This window comes from Corvus moneduloides, chromosome Z (genome assembly GCF_009650955.1).
Source record: "Corvus moneduloides isolate bCorMon1 chromosome Z, bCorMon1.pri, whole genome shotgun sequence".
NCBI classification, from domain to species: Eukaryota; Metazoa; Chordata; class Aves; order Passeriformes; family Corvidae; genus Corvus; species Corvus moneduloides.
The window spans coordinates 30,516,978-30,529,509 of NC_045511.1; the positions used below are offsets into that span (position 1 = coordinate 30,516,978).

Sequence of the window (12,532 nt, forward strand, 5' to 3'; positions counted from 1 at the left end):
TGTGTTTCAAACCAGCACTGACCATTTTTAAGCAATGCCCATTGCAGTGGCTGCAGTAAAATCTAGAGAAACCCTCAAAGCTGAGTATTTCAGCTGAAATCAAGTTGCAGCTGCAGTCTGTAACACTGATATGAAGCAGAGAAAGGAATCTTTTCCGGAGCAGGCCCAAGGGATACATTCTACCTGACATCCAGATTCACTAGTGTACTATCAGTCTCTTTCCAGGCACTCCTGTAAAACAGCAAAATAAATTTAGAACAATAATCCAAGTAATGCTAATACAGTCCATTGCAGCTGGTTACAAAGGCATTGCTTAAATGAGAAAAGAATTTGGATAATACATTGTATTAAAAAATACACCAAAACAGAACTTCTGCTCTGCACCCTGCTGCGAACCAGCAGAAGAGACCAGAAGTAGAGACATTATTTACCGCATCAGCAGTCAGCACTGTTCCCAACAGCAGTGGAAACTGTCTATGGTACAGCCTTAGAGCATCCAGGATCAAAGACTGTGTTCTCTTGAACAAGGAGTCAGGATTCAGGCAACAGACAGTGAACTTTGCAGCAAAGGAGAAAACAAATAAATTGCCTTAAAGAATTTTATGGGAATGAAGCTTCCCTTTCTTCAGGTGTGTGAAGAAACCATTGCAATCTACAAACAAGGGCAGAAACAACAGGCAAGGCTTTAAGGGCAACATGACCTCATGGAAACCACCCAATCAGTCTTCCTATTAAAGCTAATGGCTTTCCTTTTTGTTCTGTTCTTTTTTCCATGGACACATCAACATGCAATCATTACACACAACACACGAACCACAGACATGTCCAATTTAAACCCTTCAGTAAAACACCTCCACATAGTGACAAGTGCCACATGAAAGACTAGACATATTTATACAGATGTGGACCACATCTTCCTCTTAGCAGCTGAATCTCTCAGACTACTCTTGTAAGCCTTTTTCTCCACTAAGGCCAGATCATTGCTTGACTTTCTCAAAGGAAAACTAATCAAAAGGAAGCCTACAAAAATCAAGAATATAAAAAGCTAAATGAAGATGATGTTTGAAATAAAAGATGTGCAGGAATTTGTTACAGAGGTATATAGGGATTTGCATTGCAATACACCTCTATTCAGATGTGGCACTGGATTAAGCCTAACCTGAGTTGAGACCAATTTAATCCTGAGTGACTATGTTTACATCTGGGTTTAAACAGCTGCATTTATCTATCTTAAATGCACATATTCAATTGATATGGACTTTTTTCTCTGACTGCTCTAATCCCAAGGAAGAAGTTATTGCACAAAAAGAGGTATTATACTCAAAGTAATGATTTTTATGGCAGAATACTCAATCAGCAAAATAAGAAAGTATCAGTTACAAATAAAGTAAGAAATACCAGTAAAAACTTTCTAATATTGTATTACTTCTGGGGAAAAAAAATGTAGTTAGTTCCTACTGGCTGTGGGGCAGGTTTATGCTTTCAGGGCTAGCTAACACAACTGTTAGCACAATTTCTTTTTGGGATGCTGGGGAATTTTAATCAAACAGGAAAAGTTTTTACTTTTTATTTATTATATTAACACCATGTTCAGGAAAGGGAGGGAGCCAGACCCATCACTGGTTACTTCACAGATAGATGGAAGCAAACAGTAGTACAAAGTTCAGGTAAGTATTAGAACCACTTATAATAAAGGCATGGAAGACTTACAAAATGTAACACTTGCTGAACTAGTGCTAACTTTCATTCACTTTTAAGTTACTATACACAGGGACCTTTCTGCAGTCAGTCTCTCATACTGGTATTTAAATGAAGTCTTTAACTGGCAAATGCCTGATTTCCTCAGGACAATTATGCATGGGTACTATCAGTGCAATTAAGAAATACATGTATGAATAAAACCGACTTCAAAGCAGCCCAGAATTGCTAGCAGTTCCTAACAAGCCAAGAGCGTAAATAAAGGTCCTGCCCTCTCAGCACGTAGAGCAGTTCACAAGCTATACATTTGCATTACTGCATGTAGATGCTGCAAGAAATTCAACTACTGTAGCATCTGTTTTGCATTGTTACTGTATTGTCTCAACCAGGCATTCGTAAGGGTGGGAACACATACAGGTCAGGTAAGTACCTTTTTATCCAGGTACCTAAAGACACCAGGATAATGCTGTTCTCCCTCTTGGTGACTGAAGCCATTTAATTTCCTATCTGGCAGTTACTTGACATGCACTTGTCACAGACATACTGCCAGTGAAGTAATACTTTAGGCCATCCTAAATTTTATGACAATGCAATGCCACACCACCTCTGTTTCAGTCACACTGCATTTATTCAGTGCTAAGACAACTGCTAGTTCCTTATGCTCCCGGGAGAGAATGGGACAAAAACTTCCAGCCTCACAGCGTTTCAGTTAGTTTCTCTGCTTTTATTAACAAGCATATAATATTCATTGGCAAAACACCAGATACAAGCTTCACTATCATAAAATCAAAACATTAAGCATTAATCCCCAAAAGGCTTATTCAGACAAAACTAGCCACCAGTAGTACAGAAATTACACAGCAACACAAAGCATAAAAAATTGTAAACTTTTAAATGAAGCTAAGCCAAAAATATGGTTTTACACTCTGACAGTTCCAGAATCTTTATTATGCCACATATGAGGATAAAAGGCTTAGTGGTTGCACTGGCTAATTGTCCCTTTACTGCAAAATAATCCTGTTGCAGAAGGAAAGAACAAACTTTCCTTTTGTCCAGATAAGTCACTTGAATTAAAGATTCCATCAAACCAATACTTTCAGTTTCAAACAGAAATAACAAAAATAGTGGAACATCAGTATTCAAAACTCAGGAGTTCTTCCTTCAGCCATACCTATCTGTTTGCATGAATGATCCCACTGGTTTCTGTGGAACCTCCATGTTATTAGTAAAGTTACCAATGTAGATGTTCATAGATTTGGACATTTAGTTCCTACCCTACCACCAGGACATGGATAGGTCATCGTGGCTTCAAAAGATTTCCAAAAAGCTCCAAGTAGGATAAAATATGGAGCAAATAGTGGAGTCACACCTTTAATTTGCAGAAGCAGGTAAAACATAATCCATTGACTTGCCACAAGACCCAAGTTCCTAGGTATTTTTTGTCCTGACTGCAAGTTGTGATTAAAGCAGAGATTGAAGCATTGTTCCATGTTCTTTAATGTTGCTCTCTGCAGCTTTTTCTTCAAAAACAGATCTCAAGACCCAAGTAACATTTAATTATATCTTATGTAGGGTGACTCGTGTGTGGAACAATTTCTTTCCCTGTTATCAACTTTAGGCAGACTAACTGAAGTTGCATTAACATTTTCAGAGAAACATCCAAACTGAAGTGATTACCTGAGGAAAAGCAGAAACTTGATTCTTCTGTTCAGTAAAGCCTTCTGTACAAACCGTGTACCTAAGACTCATCTCACTGATGTACAGACTGGTTGGCTTTTTCCTATTATATTTATCTTAATGTAATATGCGGAATGCTGTAAAATAGCAAGTTATATTTGTCATCTAGTAGAAAAAAAAAATCTGTAAATCCCCTAGGACTGTGTTGTTACAAAGACGATAAGAGCCAGATGAGCTTTCAAAGGCTCATAGCCTATTGGAAAAAATAGCACCATCACAGTTGTAGTCTGATATTTTTTATGGTCCCATATCTCCTGAGGTGACAGTGTTGTGTATACTATTGCACAACCAGTAGAAAAAAATATTCCCAGGTTTGATGGTACACAAATATACCAGACCTAACAATGGCACAAAACATTTTCAGATAGGCTGCAAGTCTTGGCGATTGCTTCCACAATTCACATTAAGGTTTCTTGTAAGATCATTTATTTTAAAATATTGCTGACAGATAGTTCTTGTACTTACACAAATTTTAAATCCCCCATTTCACTCTTAAAATAAAAAATGGAACAAAGCAAAAAACACACATGCCCACCCCCAAACAACAGCCCCAACAAAACTCCATTTGAACAAGTGAGAAAAGCGATCTACATTCCTTTTAAATGTAATGGTAAGTAGATGCTACATTTACAATTTAAACATATGCCTAATAAATGCATGTTTCAAACCTATTGCACAAAAGCATAAGTAATGCTCTTTATCCATACAAAACAAAAACATACAGATGAAAGCTACGCAAACTCAATGTAAAAGGAAGAAGCTTGTAAAAACATCTTACAATTTCATTTTATATGCCCGTAAATAAAGCTGGACCACTGAAACCAAAAATACTTGGGATGGTAAAATAAGACAGAAGGCTTAAAATAGAATAAATAATTTTATAAAGATAAAATTTAAACCCCCAAATCTCATTTAAATTCAATATTATATATTCTATCTGAATTCTTTATTTTTAATGAAAGTGTACTTAATGAGACTCTGAGCCTGGATGATTCATCAGTCTCACTGCTGCTGAGGATAATGCAACAAGATACTTCCTTACTCCAACTATTTACCAGCGTAAGAAATTGTAAAAACTACTTCACAGTAATGGCATCTTCACAAAAGCCAAAATAAACTACCATGATCTCACCAGGACTAAGAAATATCTAGGGCCAAGTTCAAATTTTAGTTCAACTTTGAACAGTATCAGGGTTACTTTACCCAATACAATCTTGTTATAAATTGTCTCTTAAGTGTCACAGAAATGAAACAAGGCTCTGACCCAAAGAAGACCTCATTCTGCATTGTAGCCTTTTGGTGAGACGAACATATGGTCCAGACACAGTCACACCATTCCCAAGGGAAATTTTTGTAGTGAAGATGTTATCACATGTAATTTAGAAAAACAACTGAGTAACTTTGAGATTTTTTGTTGGTTTGGGGGTTTTTTTGTTTGGGTGTTATTGTGTTTTTTTTTACTGGTGCGGTTTTATCAGATTAAACACATTGCAAAAGCAGTTACACACAAATACAAGCAAAAACCCCAGCTATAGGTATTAATACTGGCTTGAATTCATGTATCCGTATAAACAGAGTTTTCTATATACTGATAGCACCATAACAAATTCAAGTGATTCTAAAGATGGTTATAAACTTGTAAGTTTTGTATTGTAAGTTGTTACAGCAAGAAATAGATTTGAAAGGCTTCGGAATTTATGTGTTCATAATTAATTTCTCAGTTGCTCAAGTACACAGGGAGGTAATGAAGTCCCAATGTACTTTAACAGCACTGCGTCAATATCTACTCATACAAAAGTTTTCTGCAGTACACACACTTGAGGTAGACAGATCTCATTTATACGTGTATATGTATATATATTTGTTTTTGTGTGTGTGTGTGTATACATATATATATGTTTTCTGATTAGGGTGGTTAATCAGAATGCTGTCTGGCAGCTTTAGTTTTATGTCTACATCAGGTACAGCCACTGCGTGTATACTCTGGGTGCACAGAGCAGGGAGCCTTACAGTCCTGTCCATATACTCAGTGCCTCACTGGCAAAGCCAGCCTCTTATTTACACTAGAACAGCAACAACCATGTAAAGCACATCTCCAGAAAGGCCCAGTATGTCAGCTTGTGTACACATCCACACCACTGGCATTCACTGTTTTCTTGTAAAGTTTAAAAAATGGTAGACATATGATCTCATTTGTTCTTTTCTGCCAGATCAAGTAATGCAAAAAGACAGAAAAAAAGCTAAAAATACACATATCTGAGTCCACAACAGTAAGACAAAATCAGAGCCACATTTGATTCCATGAATCACAGACATGCACACAAGAACCAGACATGGAGCTCTGTGTAACTAAACAAACAAATGCAGCTATCTGAGACTTTCACCTGCAAGGACAGCACCATGTTCTGGCCTTTGCGTGGCTCTCCTTTCCATCTCCACAGTTCAGGAGGCTTCCTTTCACTCTCTGCTCACATACGTTTCTTTTTTTTATTTCCTTCCTATTCACATCTGTGACTGTAATCAAAAATTTTTTAAAAAGCCCTGTTGCCAAAGGTAAGCACAAGCAGCAACAGAGCTGGGAAAGGAGGACTGAAGACTCCAAAGAAGGAAATTAAGGGACATGTGGCTGAGGAACTTAGCGCTTTGAAAACTCAAAAAGAAGATGATTTAAAATGCTTAGATAAATCTCTTGCAGTATCAGCTTCTGGTTATCAAGTAACACTTTCTGACAGAAGCAAAGGAGCACAGCAAGAGGAAGCAGGGCTTCTTATCCAAAGACAATTTATCAAAAAATAACAGGATTTAATAATAGGAACAGCAACTAGCTTTTTCAGCTGACAGGAAAACTCCTCCAAATATTAGGTTAACTATTTCCAGCTGGCAATAATAGGGCATAGACTGTTTTCAGTGACTTGACACCTGTGCCAGACAAATGTTCTCACAATCATACTATATATACCATAGTGGATTACAGCTTGCAGAAATCACTTTCAACTACTGTTTTTAAAAAGTGAGCTATTTCAAAAAGCCTTACAAAAAGTGCAGTGAGCCCTGCTAAGTGCCATTGAGGGTGCTTTCTATAACATACATAGTTACATGTGTATATAGAGGTATGTACCCATACATACATGACTGTGTATTACCTTGCATCCATTAGGGCTGATGCAAGCAAAATTATTAGTTAAGGCCAAAAGGTGCTAAAATAATCTTGTCTGACTCCCCCTTCCTCCCTACCCCAAGTGAGCTAAGAACTGCAGTAAGGAAAATGCTATGGTTTCGTAAGAAAACAGCTAAAGAAATATAAAGCTGCCCATAATATCTGAGGAAGTTTTAATCCATGAAATGAAAAATCTTCAATACTCCCAAAGTTGTCCAAGAGCCACTGTTTCAATACCTAGTGATAGCAAACTCTCTCTAAATTAAAAACTGATTTCTGCAAGCCACAACTACATAAGAAATGTTTATTTTTTAAGAAATTCACAAATCTAGCACTTGTGAGTATTTGTCATTACGTGGTGCAATTTATACCATAGCAAAATATATATCACAGCACATTAAAATCAACTGAAATTATTTCTATTAGTCTTACCAAATTAACATGTATACAGAAATATCAAAACTTTATTAAAACACAAGGTGAGGGAGAGCAATAACTGGGCAAAAATGAATTTATTGGTTTCCCATATTTTTTTAAGTTTTCAATGCAGCATAATAAATTATCACCAGTCACTGTATTATTAGGTATGTTCAATGCTCTACAGAATAACTTGAATAAAGCCAATGCAATCAGGCATACTATATAAGACAATAACACTTTGCAAAAATATAGTTTTTAAAGATTTAGAATGCGAAAAGTAACTAAATGCAACTTGGTGTCAAAAGCAACATATTTATATCACCCCACAACACTCTAATTTTTTTCTGTGTAACTGTAAGAGACAAATCAAGCTGAGCTACATGGAACTGTGAAGTGTTTTCAGTATCTGTAAACTTAATGCTGGTAGTGTCTTGCTGAGTTGAAACTTCTTTCTTCCGTACAAAAAAAGTATAAATATTTTCTGCCCAGAAGTCTAGGAAATGCATCCCTAGAAGAAATATTCAGGACAGTCCACTATGAAAGCCCTCCAGTCTTCCAAAATTATTCAGCTGGTTTGTGTCATGTGATTAGTGATGCACTAAGAAGGTGCCAGATGATAGTCTCTGCAAAAAGCTCTGTCCAGAAGGACAATAAAGTTCCCTTACAGCAAGTCCATTTTGGGTCTATAATGTAACAGTAGAGGTGCTTTCTGCAAGACAGAAATACCAGTAAGTTAAAAAACAAACCCAGAACTGATCTGTTCAGTAGGAGGAACTTCTGTGTCATAAACTAAAGCTTCAACTAAAGATGAGAGCAACTATCTGATCTGTCAAAAATTCACCAAGACAAAGACAAGGTGCAACTTCATCTTCAAGAGATGAAGAACCCTTTCCCCTTTATCTCGGGAGCAGATCTGTTTATCTTGGAAAACTCCCTGAAGTAAGGGACATATCTAGAAAGCAGCATTAGAGTATGTGGTACTTCATATATAATGGCTCTCACTTGATTCTCGTTCTGTGAAAGTATCTATTAATTTTTTTTTATGAATAGGTGAACTTGTAAGAACCAGAACATCCTGCACCATGGAGTTCTGTGTCTCATGAAAACAATTACTTCTGCTTGTTTTGTTCTGGACCTTCCAAGTCTCAGTTTCATTTTCCATCTACCACTTCCTTCACTTGGGAAGGCAGTTTACAGTTCTGTTTTCTACACGACTCACACAGATCTCCCTAATAAAGGTGAAGAGTAGACTGTACAGATGCACATCAATTTGATGCTCCTGTTTGGTTCTCCCTGCTACCCCACAAATTGCTAACATTTCCATTGTATCCTTTTATCTACACCTACATTCAACTTCAGATGTTTGTTAATCACCTGTCCCTCAGAATTGTAGACTTCATCCAACATTTTATCATCAATCTGTCACTAACCTAAATAACGACAATGCTGTCACTGCACTGTTAATGAACTACTCAAATCCATTTCCAGGTCATTCAGAAACACCATACAAAACGGATTCCAGCAGGATTCCACTTGTGACATCTCTCCATTTTTAACACTGACCACTGACTTTATCCTGTGACTCTTATCCAAAGCCATTGAGTGATTTCACCTCAGTGTACACTGTATGCTCAGAATGTGTTGCTTTTCCATTACAAATACAAACTTCTTGTTCCAATAATTCCATGTATACATATACTGACTCTGTTCAGTGTTGACTTCCATCCTAAGTGTTGTTTTGCTATTCATTCTTACCACCTGAAAGAGTTAAAAATACTACTTTTTGTAGCTTCCCCTTCCTTTGCCAGACTTGATAACAATTTGACAGCTAATGCAGTGTTCTCTTTTCTCCTGCAATGAATACTTAATTCTCCTTTCCTTCATTTACTGGAAACAAATAAATACTTGGTGTCTAAGGATGCTGTAGCAGATATTCATAAAAGTACCTTTTTATTGAGTTTGCAGTTACTGCAGTATAGTTCCAAATTATCACTATTTTATAACCATTTTATTTGGTCACTTCATGATTTACATTGAACCATTGTGTCATACCTTAAATCTCCATCTAGTAACAACTACAAACTTGAGCGTGTGGTCCTTGCCAAGAATCTCTTCATTGCATAATATGTCCAGCTGACAAAATAAAGGCGACAGTTAATTCACTGGGACCCAATACATCAAACAACGTATTTCACATAATACTACACACTTGACAAGACATTTTTGCTCTGAAGATACTGGAACTGGTAATCCTGCAGTTGCCCGGAAAGAAAAGATAGTATCTCTTCTCAACATGAAGTACTGAAAGACCATGTCAGTGCTTTCCTAGGAAATACAGTATGATCTGGACTTAACTGCTTGATTTATCTTCCCAAGCAGTACTAATACCTTTTCCTGAAAGCTTTACATGCTTTTAAAAAGGTCGAATAAATGAGCAAGGAGATAGAAGTCTGAAAGAGAGTTGTTATTTAGCATGCTATGATTTTTTTTTACCTAACACCAGTCAGGCAGCATTGTTACAAGACTTTTTTTAAAAAACCCTCTCTGCCATATACTCATATGCTATATTTATGGGTTTTTTGCAGATACTCAACAAGTATTTTTCATTTTCTATCTCAGTTTTAAAAAATCTCAATATTAGAAACAGTGAGGATCTCAACATAAAAGCATGAGGATCATATGACTATACTAATCAGCTGAACTACAATATCTGAACATGAACTAAAACCAGGGAACATGAATTAAAACAGTAAGTTCCACCAAGGTGCCTTATATCACAATGCTTTACCCCACAGCCCAGAAAGGCCTGAATGTGCAGGCAGTCCACTTACATGACAGTAACTCAAACCTGGAATAGTCTGTATCAAGCAACCAAGTGACCACAAGCTCAAGTTCTCCTTCTATGTTACTTGGTACTGGTAGAATGATTACACCACCATTTATGTACTTTTTAAGAGGGTAGAAAGAGATAACAAAAGAATGAACAGTACTCCTGAAAGTTTTTCTTTCAGTAGAAGCCAAGCAGGTTTTTAAGTCACAGATGGCACAGCTCACTGGATAGCTTACACATGCATATACCAAAAGAATGTATTAAAAAAACCCATTCTGAACATTTGCTAGGCTAAAGTCAGGAGTCAACCACTTCTGAGACAGCTGAGGACATGACAGGATACATGGTTTTGTTTCAGGATGACTGGCAGAGTTTGGAGATATAGTTCAACCACAGGACAGAGAGAGTGTTAGTTTGAAGTGTACAGAAGCTATGAAGGAAAAGTGGTAGAGATGCAAATTGGCTGTTGACAAGTTTGAGCAGAAAGGTGTTGACACACTGGACTGGAAAACAGATGATTTGATTTGAATGAAGTATCTTAATGAAATTCAGTGAATCAGTGTCATAATGCAGAATTGAGAGATGTCAAGATCAGAGTCAACTGAGATGTCCAGAGACTGTGACCAAGATCCAGCCATGTGATAAACTGAGGCTGCATTCATAGTTTGCCACTGTTAATTTTTGAATCTGATCTAGGAGAAGTGCAAAGTATTGCCTTTCCTTCTGTACCTGTCAACTTAAATTCTTCCCACGATTCCCTGTAAAGACAGGGAAAAGTAGGCATCTGGTAACACTCTGGTTGTGGTAGGCAGCAACTTCAGATTGAGCTTCCCTAAGAACACAGAAAAGAACAAAGTATTTGTGGTGCTTTCTCTTCAACTGGGCTTCAGTAGTGTCCAAGTGTTGGTTACTGTCTGGACCCCGCAGAGTGCAACCTTCCTGGAAGGGTGGGGATAAACTCAACTACAATCTATCAAACAAATCATCTTGCCAGAGTCCATCTCAACACATGTGGAAGCACATAACCAAGCCTTTTAGCTCAACTATTTATAAATGCACATGCAAAGATGCACTGCAAACTAAGTGTAAAGTCCTGTACAGACCCAAGAAAGGACAGGAAAATGGCTATATAACATATAATTTAAGAAGCAGTGTATGCTGTTTTCTGAAAACAAAATCAGAATAAAGACATTCTTTTGCAAAGGAACAAACCCACCCCTTTAAGTTTTTATATCTGTAAACTTATTTTTAAAAATTAAAATATTACCTCATTAAAAGAAGAAAGGTTGAGTTTTTTGGCAATGAACTTCTTTAGATGCAAGACTGTTGCTTGTGCTGAGCAACGAATCCATTTCCGTTTCAATCCACGCAATTTGCTGCTATTGCACTCCAAGCAGATGCTTACCTTCAGGAAAAGGTAAAGAACCAAGAGTTGGCTAGAATAATTTTCTGCAGTCCCCTATCATATATTCCAAACACAGTTATTATTAATCCAATGAAGTGAAGCACAGTATCCTTTAAACTGAAATGCCTATTAAAAAAACCACATTTTCTAAGACCTCATAAGCTGAGTGGTAAGTAATAGACAAAAATGTTCAAAAAGTAATCTTTGATGTTGGAACAAGGCTGCTTCAGTCCAAATTCATAGGCTGTCAATAGCTTAAGAGGACCATATATTAAAACTTAGAGCAAGAAAAGAATAAGAAAACCATTGCCAATTCTTAATGATTGCTTCTAACATACCTTCTTACTTTTAATGCAACTGCTAATCTAGTTTAATTTTAATATGTTTAAAAAGAATGAATACAAATTATATGACAAATTTTTCAAATTCTCACTTCTTTTCCCATCCAGCTATTCATTACAGTCTAAGGTCTTTGTGATGATATGCTTGTATTGCACTAGGAGCATCTAATAACAAGGACACTCCCTTCGAAAGTTCCCTTACATGGCAACTGAAAATGAACCCAAGCTAAAGTTACTCTGGACACACATAACAGGAAAACATAAAAGGCATGGCTTGTTTATCCCAAAAGGAGTTTCCACCTTCAAACAAGCTTTGTGTTTCAAATTTAACAGTGGCCTTCCCCACTTTTATGATATTTTTATGATATAGAGCTAACACTGTCTTAGTATTAAAGGTTGAAAATAAAATATGTAGTAAGTTAGTAAGAGTGCTGTTAAGGAAAGTTCCCTGTCTGACCATCCAGAAGCCACTCTGGCAGCCACATTCACACCACCTGAGCTGGGACTGAAGCCCCTTCACAGCTACACCTCCCACACTCACAGTCTGACCAGGACTCCTTACCAGCTCAACCCCAGGTTTCCCACAGCAGATTCTCAGACATCCAGGTCCTCCAAATAGCTTAATCATGGTGCAATAACTAAATAACAACAGCTCGAGCTGGTGCCTCTGAGGAGGGACTGTGAACAAAGGAACCCCTGGGCTTTTGTACCCTCACAGCACCGAAGTCTGGGGGTCTCAGCTCCTGCTGTGTCTCAGTGTCCAGTTCCCTGGCTGGTGCCACAGGTCCCTGTGCCCTTTCCTGTGCCAAGAGTTGGCAGTTCATGGCCTCTTGACTTGGGCTCCCATCCAGAGCTCAACCTACAGCTCTCATTGCAACTGCACCCCAAGCTACCCGCACTGAATGTGTTAACAGTGCCAAAGGTTTCAGTCATAATTATCAATA

At 37.4% G+C, this 12,532-nt stretch overlaps 1 protein-coding gene across 6 annotated transcripts in view; it reads right to left on the minus strand.

The window, feature by feature from the left end:
• Positions 1-2,401: 2,401 nt before the first annotated feature.
• Positions 2,402-12,532, minus strand: part of PCGF3 (polycomb group ring finger 3) — a 56,359-nt gene continuing 46,228 nt past the window's right edge. For all 6 annotated transcript variants that reach the window (XM_032095398.1, XM_032095396.1, XM_032095400.1 and 3 more), the window contains 3 exons: positions 11,110-11,247; positions 9,065-9,145; positions 2,402-7,721 (listed from right to left, as the gene is read on the minus strand). In XM_032095398.1, coding sequence (XP_031951289.1) covers positions 7,674-7,721; positions 9,065-9,145; positions 11,110-11,247 — 267 coding nt within the window. In that variant the 3' untranslated portion in view covers positions 2,402-7,673. The remainder of the gene's footprint in view (positions 7,722-9,064; positions 9,146-11,109; positions 11,248-12,532) is intronic.